This window comes from Morone saxatilis, unplaced genomic scaffold, assembly GCF_004916995.1.
Source record: "Morone saxatilis isolate NCDOM2014 unplaced genomic scaffold, NCSU_SB_2.0 Contig1, whole genome shotgun sequence".
Classification (NCBI taxonomy): Eukaryota; Metazoa; Chordata; class Actinopteri; family Moronidae; genus Morone; species Morone saxatilis.
This window is the reverse complement of record NW_023339651.1, coordinates 12,506,254-12,530,266: the sequence shown is the minus strand read 5'-3', so window position 1 is coordinate 12,530,266 and position 24,013 is coordinate 12,506,254. Positions and strand designations below refer to the sequence as shown.

The 24,013-nt window shown below is 42.0% G+C and overlaps 4 protein-coding genes across 7 annotated transcripts; 2 read left to right on the top strand and 2 right to left on the bottom strand.

Moving 5' to 3' along the window:
- The first annotated feature begins 536 nt into the window (after positions 1-536).
- Positions 537-4,286, top strand: LOC118331149 (probable crossover junction endonuclease EME2). Of its 2 annotated transcripts, none has more exons than XM_035665936.1 (8): positions 537-1,045; positions 1,779-1,900; positions 2,217-2,309; positions 2,465-2,583; positions 2,708-2,786; positions 3,023-3,138; positions 3,320-3,509; positions 3,805-4,286. In XM_035665936.1, exons 1-8 carry the CDS (start codon positions 658-660, stop codon positions 3,958-3,960), a joined length of 1,263 nt encoding a protein of 420 aa, XP_035521829.1. In that variant the 5' UTR covers positions 537-657; the 3' UTR covers positions 3,961-4,286. The 2 variants fall into 2 exon arrangements, with proteins under 2 accessions (XP_035521829.1, XP_035521820.1); XM_035665927.1 differs by having other exon boundaries at positions 658-1,045; positions 2,214-2,309.
- On the bottom strand, positions 4,285-10,142 carry spsb3b (splA/ryanodine receptor domain and SOCS box containing 3b). 2 transcript variants are annotated; one of them, XM_035665914.1, is made up of 8 exons: positions 9,987-10,142; positions 9,577-9,634; positions 7,980-8,115; positions 7,095-7,275; positions 6,370-6,557; positions 6,128-6,230; positions 5,531-5,656; positions 4,285-5,411 (listed from the first exon to the last, which is right to left on the bottom strand). In XM_035665914.1, the coding sequence occupies exons 3-8, from the start codon at positions 8,106-8,108 to the stop codon at positions 4,867-4,869; spliced, it is 1,272 nt and encodes a 423-aa protein (XP_035521807.1). In that variant the 5' UTR covers positions 8,109-8,115; positions 9,577-9,634; positions 9,987-10,142; the 3' UTR covers positions 4,285-4,866. The 2 variants fall into 2 exon arrangements, with proteins under 2 accessions (XP_035521807.1, XP_035521799.1); XM_035665906.1 differs by lacking the exon at positions 9,577-9,634 and having other exon boundaries at positions 9,987-10,141.
- A 581-nt stretch (positions 10,143-10,723) lies between these two features.
- Positions 10,724-14,922, top strand: nubp2 (nucleotide binding protein 2 (MinD homolog, E. coli)). 2 transcript variants are annotated; one of them, XM_035665991.1, is made up of 7 exons: positions 10,724-10,759; positions 11,348-11,463; positions 11,793-11,991; positions 12,122-12,276; positions 12,612-12,722; positions 12,934-13,003; positions 13,537-14,922. In XM_035665991.1, exons 3-7 carry the CDS (start codon positions 11,838-11,840, stop codon positions 13,674-13,676), a joined length of 630 nt encoding a protein of 209 aa, XP_035521884.1. In that variant the 5' UTR covers positions 10,724-10,759; positions 11,348-11,463; positions 11,793-11,837; the 3' UTR covers positions 13,677-14,922. The 2 variants fall into 2 exon arrangements, with proteins under 2 accessions (XP_035521884.1, XP_035521876.1); XM_035665983.1 differs by having other exon boundaries at positions 10,739-10,814.
- On the bottom strand, positions 14,607-22,195 carry atp6v0cb (ATPase H+ transporting V0 subunit cb). The gene is made up of 3 exons (XM_035666025.1): positions 21,910-22,195; positions 16,288-16,471; positions 14,607-15,631 (listed from the first exon to the last, which is right to left on the bottom strand). The coding sequence occupies exons 1-3, from the start codon at positions 21,980-21,982 to the stop codon at positions 15,427-15,429; spliced, it is 462 nt and encodes a 153-aa protein (XP_035521918.1). The 5' UTR covers positions 21,983-22,195; the 3' UTR covers positions 14,607-15,426.
- Positions 22,196-24,013: the final 1,818 nt, after the last annotated feature.

Genomic DNA, 24,013 nt, shown 5'->3' with positions numbered 1-24,013 from the left:
CATACTGATGGTCTGTAGTCCACCTGGTGACAGCTGCTGTGTCTCTCTCTACCTTCTGGTGTTCTAATTAACAGTGGTGGAAGTACTTAAACCTTTTACTTAAGTACAAATAAAAATACAGTTACAAGTAAATATCCTACATTCAAAATCTTAGGCCTATGAGCAGTATTAGGATTTGCATTAACATATACTGAGTAAAAGTAGGATAGCCCATTTCAGAATAATATATATATAATAATGATATAGAATATTGTATTATAATGTATGCACATTAATGTATCACTAATTTAATGCAACTGGTAATGGAGGGATTAATAATAATTACTTTATATAGAGTACTATAGGTAGCTTAAAAACATATAATAATTTATTAGTTTATTTATATATTGTAATAATGATCTTCAACATCTAATTAAAGGCATATAATCTTCTCTTTGGTCGTTTTTATTATAAAAACTTCTTTTTTAAAGGGTTACTGGGGGTAAAGTATGGGCGACAATGTATGTAGCGCGTTTTTTTAATCTTTTGTCCCTCAGCGGCCACCGTCGAGGTGATCCAAACATTGCTGTTCCACTTTAAACTTCCCAGCGTTGCATGCGTTGTGTGCGTGTCTTTGAGGAGTTTCGGAGGTGTTTGAGAATGCGTTAAACACGGGAGATGTCTGTGCTGCGCAGAGCGAAAACATGGGAAATATCTGAATCTGAGGGAAGCGACTCGGAGAGCAGTCAGACAGTAACAGTCACAACCCTCCCATCCTCACCCACAAAGAGCGAGGCCAGGCAAACCTCTGCTCTGTCCCCCCCGCGACCAGATGGACGAGGTACACCAAGTCCTGCGAGAAAACGCCGCACCAAGGAGGAGATCGAGGCGGACAGACAGACAGCCAGGGAGAGGAAGGAGGCGAGAGAGAGACAGAGAGCTGCCAGGGCCCGGGAGAAGGAGGAGAGGAGACAGGAGCAGCGGAGGAGGAGAGAAGCTGCCGAGAACCTGAAGAGTCTGAGGCCGGAGAACTGCCTCAAGTGTCTGACAGTCTGCGTAGATCCAGGTACACTGGCTCACCACGCCGCTTTCAGGTGCTGTCGGAATTTTCACAACTCCATCGACTGCTAGGGACAGCCTTGTCAACTGTTAGGGAAAGATTGATAGGATTGTTAATATAAACAAAAAGCTATCAAGGATGATGTGTGAAATTATATTATTTTAATTACATTTTTAAATTTTAAGAAATATTAAAATATAGAAATATTAGCAAAGTTAGTATGTTTACAATTTTGATTCCATACATTGTTGACCAAACAGTGAAAAAACAACATAGGTATGTATATTAAATGTATTGGGGGTAATTGTGCTTTTTAATTTGGGCTGCTAGATATTATTTTAGTTTCCTAATTAAATAGAGTGCATTTTGCTACGAATGATGTGACAAATGTTTGTTCATGTACCAGAATCTTACCAGGTCTGTTGAAATATACACAGCTACTGGCTAATTGATCAATTAAAACTTCAAGCAAATGTTTGAAGTAGCTTTTTCCCACCCTGTTCTTTAAACCATACAACAGCCAACAGAACTAGTTAGGCAACTTCTTATTTGGCTTCATTTTGCTCCTCTAACCAAAAGCATGCATGCATGCATGACAATTAATATTTACAAGCTTTAATGTCTGAGCCACCAAGGAGCACTAAGGCATCATCTGACCAGGTTATGACCTCCAACACAAATAGGCTGAAATGATGTGTCAGTTTGTTCATTTAATAAGCGTGTGTGTGCTTTTCTCCAGCTCTTCTGCAGCAGGATGGCTCAGATATCTTGCTGGACACGCTGGTTGCCTTTGAGTGGAAGTTTAGCATTGAGAGTCAGCCACTCCCACGCAGTATCACCTGGACCAGAGATTTACCTCAGGTAGGAACCATGTGCTTCTCTTACATACTTTCTGTGCACTTTGCTCCTTCACCTGGAGCTTATTGTGGGTGTACAATTAGTAATGCACATGCATCTACATGCTTTCTTCATATGTATATTCTGTATGTTATCTGCATCTGTAAAGTGTATATAGTTAATATTCATGCTTTGAGTCTTTCCTTACATATGTAGAGTATATCCCTCTGCAGCTATATGATATGCATTTTGTACATTTGAATTATTTGCTATATTTTGGCTGCATTACATTTATTCCTTTTTACTTCCTTTTTTTTCCTTTACTCTTTGTCTTTAGCAGGGAGACGATGGCAAGGGCTCGGTGGAGGAGGAGCAGGTGGTTCTGGTGCTGGATCTGACTGATTTCATGGACATGGTGGTCTCTGTGAAGAAAGTAAGCAACCTATTAAGTTATAATAAATGAACTCTGATGGCAGACAACATAAGGGACTCTTTGTAGATTTTACTGTTGTGATTCTGACCTTAGGTCCATAGCATGCATGCTGTCCACTCTATGCCCTCCTCCATACAATTTTGTTGCCACTGCAGATGCTAGACAGTGAAGGGGAGGAGGTGGGGTCTTTCCTTAGTCCTCTTTTGGAGTGTCTCAACCGGGATGCCAAGAAGGTGGTCACTCTCTTAGTGACAGACTCTCAGCCAGATTACAGGTTAGAGTGTGTGCCTGTGATTTTGGCTATTAATGGATAGACACTGAGAGATACTTTTTTATGTACTAACTTTCTTAATCTCTAGTGAGATTAAACACTTACTTATAGGTTTACTTACCAACAGGACGGATGCCTGCGGTGTGCATTTACTAGACGAGACGATACAATCCAAACTGGGGATGGAGGATCTGGAGATCGAGGAGGTCAGTTTACTGAGAATCATTTCCACTGTGAGACTAATTGTACGATGAGAACTAGCTGATCTTATATGCTCTTTTTGTAGATGTTTCACAGACGGTTGGGCAACAGAACATAAAGTTTTCTTAAACGTGATACATACTTGACAAATACACGTTCCTGTACACTTTGTTATGTGGGCTGAGCTTTAATCAAATGAGGTTCAAGTACAGAGGGTTTCTTTGTCTTCATTTCTCTCCAGGTTCTTGTGTACTTACAGCTCAGCAAGAACATCTCACTGGTCTTCCTGGATGGCTGGCAGGAGGTCACTAACCATGTGTGTGCTGTCACTAAGGCCTTATCAAAACGCCCTTTCAAGTACGAAGCCACTCTACTCATTGTCACGTTAACAGACAAGGAAATGGAAACCTTAATTGTCTGTTTTACCCTGAAGTTAATATACTTCTTCACAGAGCAGTCAGAGAAATATTGGATACCATCTCATTAATACCTGACTAATCTTCCCTCACATATGAGATGTCCGTCTATGTCCTTCCAGACTGCTGACAGAGCGAGCAGAGCTGCCTTTCTGCGTGGATGGTTCGTGGGCCAGCGGGGTTCGGGTGGAGAGGGACGGCTCGGGGCTGATCGGGGTCTGGAGCAAGCAGATCCAACAGCTGAACAGGGTTAGCCCCGCAGTGGCATCCACTGTGACCGCGGCCTACCCGTCTCCTCAGCTGCTGCTGCAGGTACACCCGATTGCACTTCAGTATGGTCCTGTAGAGCTCAGTGCACAGAGGATGGTGCCAACACTAGCAGGGGTGACCACCCACTGTGTGCACCCTAGGCATTTTGGATAAACCGTTGCTTTTTATTGCTACAAACCTTTTAGGAGGTATAAAAACCAACCTTGTTTATTTCTTTAGCTTGGTGGAAATATATAATTTTGACACTGACTGATGGATTTTGAAAGGATTTAAGCTTAAAAATGCCTTAAACTATGTCTAAGTAGAATATTTAATTTAAATTTCCCATGTTTTTTAGGCATACCAGAGCTTGGGGTCAGAGGCGGACAGAAAGGGGCTGCTGGCTGGTCTCTTAGTGAAAAGTGGAGGTAAAGAGAGACGTATAGGACCAGAGATATCGGCCAGAGTTTATCGCAGCCTCACTGCCCAGAACCCCCAGCTGGTCCTTGACTAATTTGTCCACTTGAGAAGGAGATGGATTGACGTCAGCGATGGATTCATCTGGTTTCTAATGGCACTTGTCACCACTTGGCTGCTAATATGATAATGTTGATGTTTACAACCTGAAAATATGCCTTAGATATCATGTTCGCCTTCCAGTAAAGCACTATTTATACTCCTCTGAACGTCAACAGAAGGAATAGAAAATATATTAAGTAAAATTATATGATGTGTATTGTATATTTGGAATTCTGTTTGTTTATGAATGCAAGATGTATTGTTAGAGGGCCGTGTTATGTTTATGTATGAAATAAGCCTATAAAAAGAGCTACAACAGAACTTTTCATTTTTGTTTTATTTTAGAGAATTTCCTGAGTAAGAAAGTTCATAAACAAAGCATAACTGTAAATAGAAAAACAAATCCTCCTATATAACCACTGTAGGTATTCAAGCCAGGATGCTGATTAAAAAACACACATTTACTGTACAAAAAGTCATGTCCACAGTATCAAAAAGCCCCCCCCCCTTTGGAGTCTATCCCTGAGAAGTGTCAGAGTCTAATCTGGCAAACATTAGGCCTTAAAAAGAATTAGCAGTACAAATGGCTCTCATTAGCCCCATGACAGCAATTGGCTAAAATGTGACCCGGATGTCGCTCTAATATCTCAACTTCTTTAAAGGTCTCACTCACTACACACTCATGCCCTTCTCCCTGTTCACTGACAAAGTTGTTTTTTTAATGTCATAAACCTGCTACATAAAAAAAAAAACAAGCAACAATCCACTCAAGATGTCGATTCAGAAATATTGGCTAAACGATGAGATTGCTCTTATCTCCCTGATTTCCAACAGGAGATTTTGATGGCAATGGTAGAATAGCTGTGTGCTAAACACTTACAAATACATTTTGACCACTAAGTCATGTCCAGCGGCATCTTTTGCACTGGTAATCCTCTGGCTCGGAGCAGCAGCTGTCGTAGTCGCTGCTTGGAGGAGTTGGAGGGCAGTGGCAAGTGCAGGGTTGAGTTTGAGGTGACATTTGACAGGAGCACTGGTGTGGGACTGTGTCAAGAAATGGACTGGTGCAGGGGCTCGGAGAGGCGCAGGCACTCGGGGTGGATACTGGGCTCGGGATGGGGCTGGGGCTGAGGCTGGAAGGCATGCTCATCTCTTCATGTAAATCATCAGACAAGTCACTGTGCTGCTCCGAGGCCTCAGGGCTGCTGCTGAGGGTAAAGACCCAGCCTAGCTTTATGTGGAGGAGGGTGCGCAGGCCTGGGGGCAGATCTATAGCATTTAGTACGTCTGGACAGCAGGGCATCATTTGGCGGAGCTGGGCAGAGCAAAGGTACTGCAGGGAGGTGGGTGTATAGCAGGCACGGATCACCTTCATACTGCTTTTGGCTGCTGTGGAGCACACCATGGGGTAGAACTTCTTGTTCTGCAGCCTTGTGGCAGCAACACCTGTTGGAGCAAGATTAAAACACATCAGGATTATGATCCAGCAGGCACTCATAACTAAAACACTTTTCTCTTTTTTATGTAGCTAACACTACCTGTTTGAATTACAGAGAAACACGCACCTATGCAGTGCCGATTCTTGTAGAAGGTCAGTGTGCCGTGCCAGGTGTCCAGGTGCACTCCTATGATGGAGCCTTGGCCAAACCGAGAGGAGAATTTCACTTTGTCCCCTTTGTGCTGGAGGTAACCTTTATACAGATACAGAAAAGAAATAATTTTATATATTACTTTTTCAATGGATGCCATAAAGGGGTTGGCCACCCTCCTAAGGATCATTAGCTAAATCTGAGGGGTCTGGAGATGATTATTAGGGTAGGAAAGAAGAATAAAAAAGTTCTGCTGCATAAATGTGTTTTCACTTTTGAGAACATTGAGAACTACTGGTTTAATCTTTAACAATGTATTATATTTTAAAAGCTTAGCATATATGTTTTATGTAAAATTGAACTCTGACACTTCACCTATTAAGTATTTCCCTCTGGACTGTAGTGGAATAGAAGTTGTATAAATTCAAACTACTCAAATACCTTAAAATTGCACTTGAGCACCATACTTGAGTAAATGTAGTTGTCATCACTGGTGAAAAGTTTCCATCCAGTTTCACAGATTACTCTGATAGTTCATGGTATATGTGAATCCCTGTATTCTGGCGGTCTAACCTGTGTAGGAGAGTCCCCAGCTGTCTTCATCGTGGCCCAGCAGGCTGCCAAAGCTGTATTTGAACTTCTCCAGGTTCACCTCTGAAGTTCCAATTCCCACCATCTGCACCAATGAAACAATACAAACAGGATCAAAAGAGGTAAACCACAGCAACATCCATTAGACCAAACAAAGACTTTTCACATGTGTTTTAGGCCACTGCTATTATAACATCAGCATTATTCAAGGGGCTGCTACCCACCATATCGGTTCCATAGACAGGAGAGGTCATCTTGACTTCCCAGAAATGTTGACCGTCTGCAAGCTCCTGGGTGCCGCGGATGGCAGCTGTGCCGCAGCTGTAGTCTGAGTGAAAGCTCACCTTCCTGTTGTCGCAGCTGAGGAAGGCTCCAGAAGACTTGAAGTGAACGTCCCATTCCCAGTTAAAACCTGAGAAAAAAACCCGTATTAACTTGGAGGAAAAACACTACTGACTTTGCATGTAACAGTAAGTTAGAAAATCTGTGTTTTGGGGGAGATTTGTTCTCTTGTTCCATATCTTTGATCTGGCTTAATGAATTGAAACAGGACATTGCTCAATATGTAATTATATGCTCACAAAAGCCAATTATAGTATGTGTAATTTAATTCCATAATACTGAAATGGCCTTACCAGAATCAGAATCACCTATACTGTCCAGGTATGTGCACACATACAAGGAATTTTGACACAAATTACTATTTACAGTTATACATATATATACACAAACACAACAATAAGATTTGCACACAGTATACAATAGTGCAAAGGATGCTAAAATAAATACAGAAATATATACATGAGGTACGTGGATATGATAGTACAAACAGTATGCACAGCATGGGTTTGAATATATGTATTGTTGTAATATATAATATATGGTTATATTAATATCAAATTACAGTGTATACATTGGTGTGTGACTGTATTCATCATATTTTGCTCACCCTGATCCTCCTCCCCACAGAGGCAGTCACTGGTGACACCGAGGCCTGGGCTGAGCTCCTCCTGTCGGTCACACTGGCAGAAAGACTCCCCTATCACCGGCACCATGCTGGGCGAGGCCACCACCTCTGATACGGTCTGAGAACTTGGCAGGTAATCCACCTCAGAGTCCAGGTCGCTGATCTGGTTGACACAAATGGTATAAACAGCATCTTGTAAGTCCATAGACGTGGCCATGGTCCAGGAATGTTGGCTTGGTGGCAGGGAAAGGAATTAGATCCAGTGAAGAGAGCCAGAGGATTGTATTCCAACGTTTTCTCAGCTTTTTGTAAAGCCTAAACCTGAAAGAGTGATAGATCGCCAAGCCTGGATGGAAGAATCCAATCTTTATTCTTTATTCTTGGATCCCCATCAGCCACCACTAAGGTAGCAGCTACTCTAATCCTGCTGTCTTGCACTGGACTATCCAGAGAGCCAAATGAGAGCCGTATCACCCATGTGCCATGTTTCAAAGACTTAACCAGATAGCTTTTTCCCTAAAAGCTGTTCATGGTCCCTATTGGTGAGAGAAGCCATGTGTGCTAGTAAGTAAAATTAGACCCCTTCCAAAAATACTGAGCCCCCTTTCCTTGCCTCTGGAGACCTGACCATGTCTTACACACATAGCCATATCAGACAGGGGTCAGTCCCAGTGGAAAACTACTGGGACTCAGGTAAAAATATAAAATTTTACATGTGGATTTAACAATTTCTTATCCTCTAACAAATGTTTCTTTCTCTATTCTAGTCCAAGTCCATCTGAATTTCCCACCCCTTTTTAAATCCTCTCTTTTCCGCTGTTCTCCACACTTTTCTTTTGTTCTACCCCACAAACCCCAGTGTCTCACCTGTGTCGTTGTCTGGCCTTCCCATTCCTCTCTGTCCGATGTCTGGATCACCGCCATGGCATCTGTCTCCTGCCGTGTTTCGCTCCAGGCCAGATGCCGAGCCCGGCCGTTCCTGCCTCTTCTCAGCATGGCAGCTCTGTGGACAGCATGAGTAGCCTTATGACCAGCTGGCATATTTGCAGTAGGCCATGTAGTTTGTATTTATGTCAAGTAAGGTCAGTGTTGAATGCCTGGTTCACAGCTTTTTTCCTCTTTGTTTTGTTTGCTGAAGCCAGATCATTTTTGACACATGTCTGATTACACTTTCCAATTCTAGCAGCCTCTATTCAAGGAAGAGAGACAGAAATAACATGTCCTATTTAAGCTGAGTTCTTTGCATTATTTCAATTTTTAAAGTTGGTTTCTTTTATGATTTTACAGCTGACACACAGTTAAATTCCTTGTATTACCAATTTATTGTTTGTAGTTTGTATAAGAAAGGTGTTCGGTGTTCGGATTCTTCACAAACTTATTGGGCAACTGAAAGTAGGAGTGTGCATAGCAAACATTGCTATAGGCTTTTCTTAGTCCAACAGTGTTTTTCACTGACCTTTACTCTACTTAACAATCAGTGTAAAGCTACAATATTTTCTTGTGAGGAAACATGTCTAGTCACCTATAAACTTATCTTTGTGTGCCAGCCTGCCTATTTCCATCTGTCCCATATACCACAGTTGGCAGCAGGAGGTGTTTCCATGCACTTGTTTAACCTTTAAACCCTCTGCTTCGCCACTGTGCGGCATGTCTGTCAGCAAGGTCACCTGACCCAGTGAATACAATGTGTACCCATCATAAATCACACATTCTAATATCCTTTAGTTAAGACCCCTGCTAATATTGACCGTGACACCTTACTTCATGATTATATGACACTCTTATTCACTATGTAAGACGAGTTGGGAATGATAATGGATTTACAGATTCTGTAATAAAATTCTTCATGTATGATCACTATTAAATAAAAAACCTTTAGGAAAACTTTAATTAAAGTTTGCTTCATTGTGACACAGGGAACAAGTCCAGTGTAACAGAATAGGGTGTTTCTTTTAAAGACTAAACAATCAGTGAAGTTGATGCAATTCCAATGACACGAACATTATAGGAATTCTGCCTCTACCCAGTTTGTATTCATACAACATGTAATAACACAAGCATAATTTATTAATTAATAGTTGGACAGTTTTGGTAACTTCACCCTCTCTTCTGGGTTTTATCACCTGGAAAGTAGGTAGCTCCATATTAAGCAACCAAAAACAGAATCTTATCTTATCTGTGTTGAACTGTCCATCTCACAGTCAGCAATCATTACAATCAATGGTATCAATTCTAGTGATTTGTTTTTCCTGAAATGTTTCCCCTGTTTACAATTAAACTATTTTTATAAAATAAAAATCACTTGTGTGCCTCGACCTGATAGCATGTCTCGGTTAATGCCACCACTGAGCACAGCAGCTGGTGACTGCTTTGCAAGCAGGTGCAGGAGATAACTGCCATTAATTTAGATTAGTTAGTCTGAAGCAAGGCTCACTTTAATTGGGCCTTACCCTACATACTGTACCTGCATCATCTGGACAACTCAGTCAGGACAAACTGCTGTACCTTCGTCAGCAAATGTTCTGATTGACATAACAGGAATGCAGTCTCAGTAACACTGGCAGTGAGGTGAATGTTTTTTTTTTTCTTTTTAACTCAAATGACTGTCCATGTCCTGCCCTGACTTTCTATTCAACCAAAATCTCATGCTGTCCTTTAATAGTGATCCATTTTAGAAAGCCTATATTTACTGCACAGGTCAATGTAATTCTCACTGTAAATCATTCTAGATAATACCAACAATGGAATGGTTAAATCTCAGCATGTATATTCAGTAAGTGAAAGACTACATCAGTTGTTGTATCTTTATCTTAAAGGTTAATCAAACACAGTACAGCATGAATATCTCAGTTTTAGCAGCAGTTATGCTCTTACCTTACAGTGGTCTTCCTATACACTGTCTTGCAGTGGCTCATTTGAATGCTGGTGTGCCTCTATGTCCGACCGCGTAACAGGTGCAGTTCGCACTCTGTCCCACTTCTCAGCAAGCTAGAGGTAAACATTACTTCTCCACGCCCTTATCGTGTTCTTATTGGAAGAGATCTACATGGGGGAGGAGTTTATGTTGATTTATTTAGTTACCTTTATCTAAGTAGGGTAACTATCTATGGGGCAAATGATGTGGAGACATCATGTGTAGTCCGCTTACTTGAGAACACAAGGAGTGGAGTACCCACAATGTGCTTCATAGCTCAAGCGAAAAATAAAAAATATATAAAAAAGAAGCACTATTTCAGGTGGCAGAAATTATCTGCCAATATTTATCATTCACCAGACCTAAAGTAGTGTATACTGACACTAATTATTTAAGTAGGCTTCAAAAATTGTATTTTGGGACAATTAGCAAGCAAGATAATGTTAAATAGCTATATGTGTCAATATATAAGGCCTATGTCTGGAGCCAGTTGTTTGCCTTTAGCCCAAGTCGTTGTCGTCTTCGCTCTGAGTAAAAAAGTTAAGTCAAATCCATTTTAAACAACACAAAACACAAAAAACGTCATTGGCAATTGGAGTTTTTGGTGCAATTGAATGCACCACGGTGCGCAGCGGCAGCCTATTGGTTGCGTTGGAGGAGAGGCGGGGCTTATGTGTAACATGCGCTGTGTGATTGGCTCGGAGGCACCTGACGATGTACGGAAGTATTTGAGGTCTGTGCTGTGTGCATGGTTGAATCCCTAATCCAAAATATGGAGCAAAATAATGGTAGGACGACGTTACCGGTCAACGGTGTTCATTAGGAGGCTAATTCACTATTTGTAGCTCGTCCACCTGTACACGAACTGTATCCTTGTTTAGAGATAGCAGCTGTCAGACACTGCGCGTGTTCGGTAATAGTTACCATGTTATAGCTTAGCTAACTGGCTAGCGGACGCTAGTTGGAAATAAACTATTCAGCTCTGTCAGCGGCTAAAACATCCAACACCGGAGCTTACCTCACGCTTTTAACAGCCTCGCGGTTGTTGTCTACATGAAAAAAAGATAATACATAGTTAATAATGTCACTATAATGTTACAACATCATTCCAGAGCAACTCTAACCTACTTACGTTGAACTTGTGAACTCGGGTGATGAAACCTGAAAATGCGACACTTCTCTCTGACCCTTGTTTCGGAATACCTCGTCATAGTTGTGTCACAAAATTGACTCACATTTAAAGTTCAAAAATAACCTTCCATGTATCTGTTACACTCGTGCTCAACTAAGCCAGTTTTTTTTCTCTCCTTTTGTACATGAGACGGGGGCTTGGCCCAGGTGCGGCGTGTTGTGTTGGTCCTTTCAGGGAAAGGAGGTGTGGGCAAGAGCACCATCACCACAGAGTTAGCGCTGGCTCTCAGGCATGCTGGCAAGAAGGTGAGCACAAAGATGAGCTGTGTGTATGTGCAACTGTCATAGATAGATAGATAGATAGATAGATAGATAGATAGATATACTTTATTGATCCCAAGCTGGGAAATTGCAGTGTAGCAGCATTTAACACACAGTGAACAGACACAATGAAAGTAAAGAGAACAACCTAGAATATCAAAAGCAATTATAAAATGCAATATAAAAAATGTATAATGTGCAGTGAACAGATTATGTAAAAGAGACTATGTGGTTATGATGCATGTGTAAATACAGTGGTTTAAATATTCAGTATTTAACAGTCCATGTGTTGATGTTGCTGCTTTGTTCATCAGGTTGGCATCCTGGACGTGGACCTGTGTGGGCCCAGTATCCCCCGCATGCTGAGCATCGGGCGGCCTGACGTACACCAGTGTGATTCAGGGTGGGTACCTGTCTACGCCGATGCCCAGAAGAGCCTCGCCCTGATGTCCATCGGCTTCCTGCTGGAGGACCCAGATGAAGCAGTGGTGTGGAGGGGGCCCAAGAAAACCGGTATGATATTAAGAGTTTGTGCTGGTCCACTTCCGCTCTGTGACACTGTTTTATAGACCTACCATGTGGGTGCAGAACTCACCTTCTTCTCTTCGACATCCTTCCCATCTCTGAATATTCTGTCCTGCAGCTATGATTGGCCAGTTTGTGTCGGATGTAGCGTGGGGGGAACTGGATGTGTTGCTGGTGGACACGCCGCCAGGGACGTCTGACGAGCATTTGGCAGTACTGGAAAACCTTAAAAAACACAGATTGGATGGAGCCATTTTGGTCACCACACCTCAGGTACGCACTAGTCTGGAGAGACTGACCTACTGACCACAATAGGAGGAAGAATACTAAAGAAAACAAATGGGTTTACACTGATAAACTAATAGGTTATGTGTATGCATGTGTGTTTAAAAGCAAATTGACCAATGCTGTGGCTCAGTTATTTAGAGTTTCCCAGCAAAACCTAAACTACTAACATTCAGAATCAGAATACGTACTTTATTGATTACCAGGGGAGGAAATTGGGTTTGTTGTCATGATTAAATGCTATTTCCTGCTATAAATCTACCAAAATATTGCTTCCAACAAACTCAACAAATGTAAGTCTTCTGCTCTTGTGTTGGCTACAGGCAGTATCCACGGGGGATGTGAGGAGGGAGATCACCTTCTGTAAGAAGACCGGTGTACGGATCCTGGGGATCGTAGAGAACATGAGCGGCTTTGTTTGTCCACACTGCTCGGTGTGTAAACTTTCATACAGAGTCTGAATTCAGATGTGAAACACCAATAACTTCTAATGAAATTAGAGTAATGTGCATCTAAACATGACATGCGTTGAAGGATATAAGAATATTTAGATATTCATCCAAATACATACATTAATTTTGTTTTTTGTCAAAAGTTTACTGTAGTCAGATTGCATCCATTTTAACAAATATTCTATCTTTTCAGGAGTGCAGCAATATATTCTCAAAAGGTGGCGGTGAAGAGTTAGCCAAGCTGACTGGATCAATATTCCTAGGTGAGATCAATGGGATTGAATTACAATGTAATGTTAGCTTCCAGCCACAAGGTGTCACAACACACTGTGATTGCACATCACTCCTCACCCACCATTCATGGTTTAGGAGGCATTTTACATCACTGCCAAAATGGTCGGTCCAGATTTCAGTGCAGCGGCAGGCTTACAACACCTCAGTGATACATGCTCATCAATAATTCTTGCTCAAATTAATAGATTATTTAACGTTTTCCCTCAGTGGTTATCTGCTTTGTGTGCAGATCAAGCTCTTGAGTAATGATGCAGCTAATTCAACTTACCCTGTGGCAGTGAGAAGCCAGCTGTATCTGACTGTACTGCATAGCTTTAGCCATGCAAGTATTTGACCCATAACACCCACTTGATCCTCACTATAGATGATCATTCATTATGTTAGTTGAGAGGGCTACATGCAGGCAGGTAGCTGTCAGCCATTCCTCAGCAGTGATACACAGTAGTGCTATTTACTGGTTAGGGTTAGATCAGTAATCAACATCCTGTCTCTTCCATTTCAGGTTCTGTGCCCTTGGATCCTCTGCTCAGCAGCAGTATAGAGCAGGGCAAAGACTTCATGCAGTCATTTCCCAACAGTGCCACCTTCAGTGCCATCAGCAGTATATCTCAGACTCTGCTTAGCAGCCTCCAAAATGATTGAGACATGAATTTATTTACTCCAAATTCTGGATTGTGTTCAGATTTTTGGGCCATATGCTCTGTGGAAAGTACAGTATGATGCAGAAATATTAGTCTTTGTGCAGATGTAATGATTTCTATGTTGCATTTTTGTACAGTTAATTATATAAAACTATTTCCTGAATATCTTGATTTGTATTTATACCTGATTTAAAAAAATGAAGTATCCAGCAACAGTGAAATGCAGGCTTTGTTTGCAGTTATCTTTCAGTGCTGAGTTTGCAGTTCTTGTGGGTGTTAACCACAGTTTGAAGATTACCAGCTCCAACCGCTAACACAGTGCAACAGGAAGAGATTAATACTGTAAAGCTAATCTCATTTTACAGCAAATTCGGAGACATTTCGAAATAAAAAATGCCAAGTCAAGTCTTAGAATGTGTCGGTGTACAATACTGAAAAAAAACTGCATTTTGTGTTTGGAAGCCAGTCAAATCTAAGTTGGAATCTTCTTTAATTCGACACGTCGACACATCAGGATAACTTCAATACCAGTGGTAATACAGCTTTGTAGATTGGCGCTTCAGTCAATGCGTCAGCAGCAGTTCCAGTTTCAGAAAAACAAACTCCAGATCAAATCGACCAATCATTGCATGAAACTAGGCCAAACTTGGAACGCTAATCTCACTGAATTCTTGCTGCACGCTACAAACAATGCCATCAGTCTTCTTGTATCGTTTAAACAGGTTTTTTTGGAGGGGAAGGAACTCTACAACATTAAACTAGCTTTTTGATCTGGATTAAGTCTTCTGAAACTAGCCTGCTCTTCAGGTTCATATCCAACAGCAACAAGACACTGAAACCCATGCAGGATTTTAATGGCTGGAATGTGGAAGAGATGAAGTACAGCCACAGATGAGAGAGGGGGGGTGAATAAGATGGAGAGGAGATGAGATTTTGGAAATTACACTTGTGAGACCCATCACGGGGCACACACACTTTTAATGCAAACAGCAGTACTACAGGAAAAACACTGAAGTTTGAGAATGTTTGCGTAATGATTAGAATACAGCTACACACAAAACTCCCACTTCACCAGCAACATACTAAAGGCAATCTTAATTATTTAACCAAGAATTACATCCAGAGGAATTCCAACCACTTATCACAATAACCCCACAGTGCATTAAATCTATCTATATAGATATTTATATGTCTGTATATATATGTATAATATATCCTGGGGAATTAAAGACTTATGCTGCATTAAACAGTTCAATGAACAATTTCTTATAAATAAAATCAGTTGAAAAAAATCGTAAGTCCATATACATTTCTCTTTACAAATAGATCCTCAAGATTAATGCAGAAATTGTGTCAACTCCCAGGTTGATATGGGAGGAGAAAAAGCTGTGCGGCCCATTGGTCAAGCTCTCTAAGACCAGAGGCCAGGCTGCCTCAGCTGGCCTCAAGGCCTGAAATAAGTGGAGGGAAAAAAGGAATCTTCATCATACAACTGTTTTGAAACACACACGCACACACACAAGACAGACAAATCACTACATTGCGCATTTACAAGTTGACTATCAAATTGGGACGACTGTACACATTGTTGAGATAAGACCATATTTATGGAGCCATTTTAATTCATTTTTTCCACGCCTTCACTTCTTTCATCTTGTGTGGCAGAAATTTTTACAATTTTTTCCCCGTTTTACACTTTTTCTCCAGCAGCAACATAAAAGGACAGATCTTGTAGTGGAGATGTCGGGTGTTTATTTCGTGGACAGAATGAGGGCGACGATGAGCCCATAGAGACCCAAGACCTCAGCGAAAATCAAAATGAGGATCATGCCCACAAAAAGCCTCGGCTGTTGAGCTGTGCCCCTAACGCCTGCGTCGCCCACGATGCCAATAGCGAAGCCTGCTGCCAGCCCACTGAGGCCCACGCTCAGCCCGGCTCCCAGATGGAGGAAACTCCTAAACACAGAGAGACAAGTGTTAGTCAGCACAGGAGATGTCGAGGATGCTTTGAGGATCAAGTTATCTGATTTAACAGTTTTACACGATTGCAAACATTTTAACCAAACATGCAAAAGTGTGAGCATCTGTAATATTTGTGACAGTGATGCATGCGTGCAGAAACAGAAAAAAAAAAGCAGCAAACAATGTCCCTATATTTATTGTCCAAAAACTATTTTCAAAAAGTCATGGCTGCATTGGGAGACTAATTCCATCATGAAAATGAGACGGCAAGTTTACTTCTGTGACATTGTCTAAACTGCAGACCAGTGTCAGCACAGGAACCAGGTCCTGAACGTGTGCAGTGATTGTTGTTGATGTTAAATTACACTGACTGTGTGAAAGTAAGAATGTTCTTATCAGTTTATGATTAATGGATCTAGTGGAGCTACATCAGGATGGTGGCCTAGTAGGAAGAATTCACTGGTTTTGGGCTTTTCTGGAGCTTTGTTGATAATAATCACTACAGTCTTAGAACTGATTAACTTAGCCTTTCCTACTCAATTTTGCCACAGAATTAAAAAAAGTGTCCTATGAGATGTGTTGACAAATAAACAAAAGCAAAAAATAGACAACAACGTCCTGGAAATCGGACTGTGGTCAACTGAACTTACTTGTAGAGGCTGACCTTCTCTGAGATGTTGTTGGCAATCAGCACTGCTACTACCAGGCCGTAGATGGCTATAATACCCGCCATGACAACGGGGATGATTGACTTCATGATGAGCTCCGGCCTCATCACGGACATGGCGGCGATCCCTGTACCGCTCTTAGCTGTGCCATAGGCTGCTCCCAAGGCTGGTAGGGAAGACAGAGATAATGACTCGAGTTAAATAAACAAGGCGGCAAACTAGAGTACACACACTACAATGGATGTTACAATAGAGCCGCAGACGGACGACAGAAACCAGAGGCACAACTGAATAATGAAGCAGAAGTGAAATAAGAGATGGTGCAACAATACGACGACCTTTACAGTTTCAGTTCCCTCTAAAAATCCAACATGGCTGCACCTGGGAATTTTTTTCTGTCAAAAGGGAAATAGCTGATTCTGTACTTGACGCAGGTACAATGTGACCAAAATTCAGCTGTGTGTTTGTGTCTCATCTCTTGACACTGCTTCGGCCCCTGTAATTTCAGAATTGGATCTGGCAGACAGCTGCAGAGTGCTACATCACTTTCTGAATGGAAAAAAAAAAAAAAAAGCCTCATTAGGCTTAAGCACATAGGGAACTGCTGACATCACAATAGAAGCAGGGTACCACCTCTCCAGAGCCAGCATCAGTAAAGGAGGGGAGGGCCGTGTACAGTACAGACTCCTGCGACATCTGCAGTGTGCACTCTCCCATCCAGACTAGTCTCTGGCTAGCGTCACCGTAATGTGACTGGGAAGGAGGAGAACAAAAAGCTTCATCAGCATGTTCGCTCAGTGGGCCTGTGACGCTGAGGAGAAAGCACAGTGCTACCTACGTCACACACAATCAAGTCGGACTGCAGGGGGAGAGGGAAAGAAAATCAATGATCACACCGTGCTCTAAAATTAGAATCCATATAGAATCTAATATAGAACAGCAACCCTCCATTCATCAAGAACTGGCTTGAGTTCTGCACGGTTCATAAAATAGCTTCCAGGTGACACGGCAATTATTTACAATCTGTATATCACACAACGCCCTCCATCCTCAGACACTCGATTTGGATAAGGAAAAACTCAAAATGGAAGAAAGCCCAGGAAGAGCAACAGAGGAAGGGCCCCTCTTCCAGGATGGAGAGACATGCAGTAATGTCGTCTGTCTTGCAATATCCAACAAAGCCTGTCAGAGCAGGACGGGCTGGTTTAACAAGATTCCCTTTGGCAAAAATGTGCGTACACGTATTTAGAAAAAGTCCACAGTGAAAGTAAGGAAAAGTGAAAGCTCAGAGACGGCACTGACCGCAGAAATGCATCAAATATATTGATCCATACATGCTGTGGCAGTTCTTTCACCATTCAGCTTAAGACGTTTCCCATTTTCACATATTTATTGCTTATTATAGATGCTGCGTTGATGCTAAATATAGCCATCTGCTTTCTATGACTTCTCTACTGCAACGACCGAACACGCCAAAGCTAAATGTTGCTTGTATGCATTTCGCAAACGGATGTCAAAATAGCCACATAACGGTCAGTACAACTTATGTAACATTGTCAACTATGTTGCAAAGCACTATCATTTAAAAAAAAAAAGGACCTGGCAAGTAGTCTTGCGTCTCCATAGCCAACACACTGATGATGATTAAATCTGAAAAGTCTCTTTGGATATGGTCTTGGGAGACAGCCTTGTGCCCGAGGTGCCCTGCGTTCTCTCATTTCTTGGGACAATGTGTTGGAGATAGTTCTGGTTAACTCCGAGACTAGCTGGGAGGCTTTCTGGCACACGGATCTAGAGGCAGACAGGAGGATGATACGGGCCAATCTTCAAATGTGCACATGGCAGCCAGCCACATCCCCAACTACTTGCATTGATGTATCACCAGACTGATGCAATCAATACAAGGTTAAATCACTCCTGCCCATCTACAGAGATCTGTTTGAGGATAACTGGGCACTGTTTGGGCTTGCAAAGAGACACAGTAAGAATGATTGTCTCATTTGTTCTTCTGCTCTTCTTGAAGTGCCAAACCCTTTGCTGGTGGACTGAAGTCTTTATACACAAACTATATGGTATATCGCATCAAACAAGTTGACTTACACCTGCACGAGAAAGGACAAACCAAAATAATCCGAGCCAAATAGAACAATTCTAGATAAACACAGTTAGGGCCAACAACTAATTATGGAAATGCCTGAGCTGTTTCTTTGAGCCGTTCCAGCCCAATTCCATAAAGCCAAGCACAATGCGTTACAGTCAGTAACGTTATCCTCCGACTCCATTCTTTCTTGGTAAGCTTGGTCTCACCGAGGTATGACAGCGGACGGTTGACAGAGAAACACGGGAGTCCTCAAACACTGCCATTGTGTCCTGATGATTAAAGGTTGGATATGTGGCAGCGGTGTGGAGAGGCACAACCTCTGGGTTTTAATCCTAATCCCTTCAGCTTAGGTAAAGAGCTTTTCCCCATTTCCTTTTTTTCCTTCCTGCAGAATATTTCATGTATGGGATGCCCTTGTGACGTCTTGTGATGTCAGAGCAGGAGGGGCCTCCAGCTAGGGATGATCTTGCATGCAATATGCCCACGCACTCGACAGCGGATCGGTCTGCTCCGAGTAGTAGGTGAATGGGGAAGCACTGGCTTTAAGGAATGAATGAAAAATAAAAGCAGGAAGGTGATCGTTGTAAAAGCGCTGTCCTAGTTCACACAACTGCATGCTGGCTGTAGCCTACATGGTGTAAAAATGATGACTCGCTGACCAATCTATTGCATCAGAAGCTGAGGGCTGGCCTGAGCATATATGCCAACACCACCAATTAGACATTTGCATTGAAGAGTGTGTGTTCAAGAAAAAAAAAGGCAAAGTGAATTAAAGGTCAAGCAACTGAAAGCACTATTGACTGACTAAAATAAATAGTAATTAGGTTTTCCTAGTAAATTGCACAGTAAATATATAAAAAGCAGATGCTACAGAGCCAGAGTGTAACAAACGTGCATTAAATTGTTATCAGCACCGTCATGAGGAGATTTATCAGTCAAAACAATAATCCAAGTCTGCTTTATACTTCTATTGTTATGCTTTTACTTTGCTGGCAGAGAAAACAGTGGGATATGTGGACTGTTGGTTAAGATGTTAATGAAACAGAAAAAGTGAAGGACAGCTTTTTAGGAGTGGTGGCTCCAGTGTCATGGATAATTGCCCCTTGTGAGTGTCACATGTTCTGAGCCAGGCATCAGTAAGGGAAGTCCTCACAACGGGGCTGCCAGCACCACATCACTAAAACAATGAAACATCACCTGACACCAGAAGATCAAACCAACTCACAGCCTGTTCCATAAAATGGAGCCTGTTGGGGGTTTTAAGTTGTGGATCAGAAGGAGTGAGCATCCACTTGGCTTGTTAATTTGTTATTACTTTTTATATTTAGCAGTTGAATGATGGATCCCCATAATGTGACTGACTGACGGTAAAAATGGATGTTCATTGCAGCCATACTTCTTCAGCATGTGCACAGTAAGGTTCCCACCGTCACAGCAGCAGAGGCTACAATTTCATGTTAAAGACTGTACGACACACTGAAAGATCCTTCCAGTGTGAATCATCAAGTGTCCTCATTCATCCTACCACTACCACATCCCTTCCTTGTGCCAGCATGATCCCCTCCCTACTAGCTAATTCCCCAGCTGTCACTCCTTCACCACCACAGACTAGTACTACTGTGAGCCTCAAGGGCTGCCACCACCACCGCGCTGCCCTTGCCTATCGCTACACATTAAACCTGAGCTATGACAAGAGCGGGGTCGGCTTTGGCATCCAGCTGGACAATAAACAATCACATGGCTGTATCATGGGATGTTTTACGTCGTGAATTGCAATGCAAGTAGTGTGCTTCCTAAGGTATTAGTTCAAACAGCAGTTACTAGATTTACATTTACAGATTTCCTAGCACTTGAAATCTACGTCTGAAAATGACTTCTGAGATGTCTCATTGGCATCCAGCCCAAAGTGAATTGTTGAAAAACATGTTAAAACGTTGGTTTTGCTCTTTTACCCTTAAATAAGCATGTGAATGTGAATGTATGAGTGGTGACAGAATCCAAGATTGCATTCAGAAAGTGTTCTCTTTAAGTAGAGCTCATGGTCTTACACTATAGCCATTCACAGGTGATGTCCCTAAATAAAAACCTATATACACACCATCCCCTGCCATTGGCATTAATGAGCCAGTTTTGCTAAAAGGCCCCAAGCTACAGTGGGTCAAGCCCTTTGTAGCATGCTCAATTAGTTGCTTGTTGATTTACCATTTGAGCTGCACCATCTCACCAGTCACACTAGTCACATGTAGGCCTTTGCTGTGATACAGCATACCATCGGCATATGATACAGCTCTGGGATTGAGGAGAGACAAAGAATGAACTGAAGGATCCATAAAAACAAGTGTGACCAATTATAAGACAAGCCAGTTTCAAAGTTCACTTTCTGTGCCAGTTCACACCTGGTATCCAAAAATACAGATCGACGGTGGAGTCACAGCCTTGACCTTTTGTCAATCTTACAAGTAGTTTATTTTATCAGGTTCACTGCTAACTTGTTAACTTTTGCGTTTATGCTAACATTTCAAAAGGTCCAGACAGGCAATTCCAAGTGAGAAGTCCCATCATGTGATAATCATGTGACCTTGTGTCATCCCTTTGAGCAATAAGGAAGTTAACCAGCTGATGTTGGTTTTCAGTGCTCATTTACGTTGTAATAAAAAGGCTGTTTCCAGCTCAAGTTTTCTTTGCATTAGTTAAAATACATGTGGCATTCCTGCTTTGACAGATGTTGCAGAAAAGCACTTTAAACGATTATTTAGTGTCACTGGTTACTGATCTCTACTCTCAAACTATAAATCATTTTGTATGCCACTTATCTACTTATCCTTAAACCCTGCATGTAATTGTGACATCTTGCAACAACAAAAAAAAGGTAGAATCGACCCAACCTATATAACGCTACGTAGCTCCCGCTCAGGGCAATAAGCTACCGAGTAACAAACTGTATGAGGGATAAATTAAACAGCTTTTCACACTTTATTAATGATTAACCATAACGTTATACCAGCCATTAAGGACTGCTTTAATAAAAACGGTCACATTTTCTGACCAGTTAGCATTATTCCTCGCTGTGTCCTGTCCATTCAGTTAAACCACACAGCGTACGTAACAGAACTAAGCTAACGTGAAAAGCTAACTTGTGTAGTCGTCATCAGCTAGACAGCTAACTGGTCTTGACACGTCTTTGATTTCTGTGGTTGGAGCATAAGCGTACATACCAACTAAACAGCTCCATGTCACAAATAAACCGAAGTCAGTGGCTGCCAGCAGTGAAATGTAACGTTAAATAAATGACAGCTCAGGATTAGCATTGTGACGTTAACGTTAGCAAGGCTAGCATATGTCTTTTACAAGTGAGCTTCAGGAGACGCACCGTGGGTGACAATTCAAAGCCCCCTACTGGGAATAACATACATGCAAAAGGAGTTAGCAGCAAATGCACACAGAACCAGTTGGAAACAAGCATAAACAGCATAAAATATGAAAGGTGATCGTGTGATAATTACCGCTAAACACCATCGCCGCAGAGGCACCCATCACTGCGAAGAACGGAGAGTACTCGGGGCTTTCGGCCGACATTCTTTCTCACACAATATAAAAATAAACTAAATATACAAAATTAATTATTAAGGTCAGCTCAAAAATCGCACTTCGCGATACCTATCGAAGGCCACAGGCTTGAAATCTAAAACTGTGTATACCAGGAACCGTCTGACCACCTAACTAGCAGTGTAAACGGGACAGTCACGACTCTTCTGATAAATACCCGGCGCAGCAGTACAAAATGGCGAAGCGGAAAATATCACCTGACTGGCCGTACGGATAAAACCTATCATCGACTGGGTGCGGGGGGGGGCGTACTAAAACAAAGTTCGTTAATGATATACTGTGCTACACGACGCATTTATGAAACAAAAAGTGTGTATTTAAATGTATTAATGACGTATTCCGTACAAAGAAACTAATTTATATTTTTGTTGTGTTTTTTTTTATTTTTAAGGTCACCCCTATCAGGCGTCACTTTGGTGTGCTCCGCTGCAGGCTTCCCCTTTGATGTCAACGCATTCACCCTTCAAAAGCAGGAAGATGCATTGATGGGGATGAGCAAGAGGGTGTGGAGACACAGCCAATATAAAGAAAAAACTTTTTTTTTTTCATCCTAGCTATCAAGGAAAGATAACCAAGAAAATACACCATTTATTTCAAATGCCTAAAGATATTATGTTATAAATCAGACTGGTCCTATATGTAATATGAATATCATGCTCCAAGAGAAGCCCACACATGATTTAATTGACCTCTCCAAATACTGAAATTCCTAATGTTGCATATGTTGAAACACATTTCTGCATTTTGCACCAGGACTGCATGTGGCAGAGGGTGGTTTACAGTCAGCTGTGATATGCAGCAAGGTGGAGCGTGAGAGTGAGAGAATTTGAGGCTGAGTGTGTATGTTTGAGCGTGTATGTGGTGGGGGGAGGGAATCGAGAATCCCCATTCCACTGTATAGCTCCCAGCGAGTGCAAGCTCGGAGATCCAGAAAGAGGAGGAGGGGTCGAGGGAGCTAGGACACCAAGTGTGTGTGTGTGTGTATGAGTCACACAGAGCTAGTGCAGTCCCCATGCCTCCTCCTCCTCTTCCTCCATCCCTCCAACCTTCTCACTCTGCATTGCCTAGTCTAGTCAGCACCAGAGAAGGACCCCTCCCCCCATATCCCTGTAAAGCCCCTTCACTCGTGATGCAATTTCTACACCAGATTCACAGGCCTCCTTCCTGTCAAACATCTTACTCTGGCCGCCAAATGCAGGTTTGCAGGGTTGCGTTGATAACAAAAAGGTCACAATGAAAGAACTGATTTTCACATCATTTTCTCTTCCTCTGCTGGCTGACTGACTTATTGACCCAGGAGTTCCTCTTTCAGGTGGATAGGGATGTAGCCTCTCTGTCGAGGTCGGCCTGGGGTAGGCTGTATATTCAACAGACATTTGCAACCAGCTCATATGACAACATGCGGTTATACGATAGCCCATGTTATCTACACATCGTTGTTTCCTGTTTGTTTTGGATGGATGGATACAAGGATTAGGTGGATGCTCTTGTCCTTAAGGGGCACTGATCACTGGGTAGTTAAAGAAGAGGACAGGAACACGCCATTTGATGGCTGGTCTTTGAGATGCTGTTCAAGGAACGGAAACAGGGAAGTGAGAGTTTCTCATGAGGGCAAGATCAAGATATAATTAAAGATGCACCATAAAGCATTTACTACTTATTGTTAATGTACAGTATGATGTGATTCTAGATATACAGGCAACACTGCTAATGTGATTCTAGATGGAGATCTTTCATCTTCATGTGGTTCTGGTACTTTTATAGACATAAGACCAGGATATAGTTCGACAGAGAGTCCTACTCTGTGAGATTTGCCCAGCACCTACATAAAGGAAGTCACTGGTACTCTGGTTTCAGCATGACCAAAAACGTAACTCTGTCTTTCATTCTTACTGGGTTGAAGAACTCAATCATTTCCAATCATTTTTAAATGCTAATATTGTGGAAAATCTTTAATCCTGTATTAATAAGAAATATTTGCTTTCCTATATGACATTAATT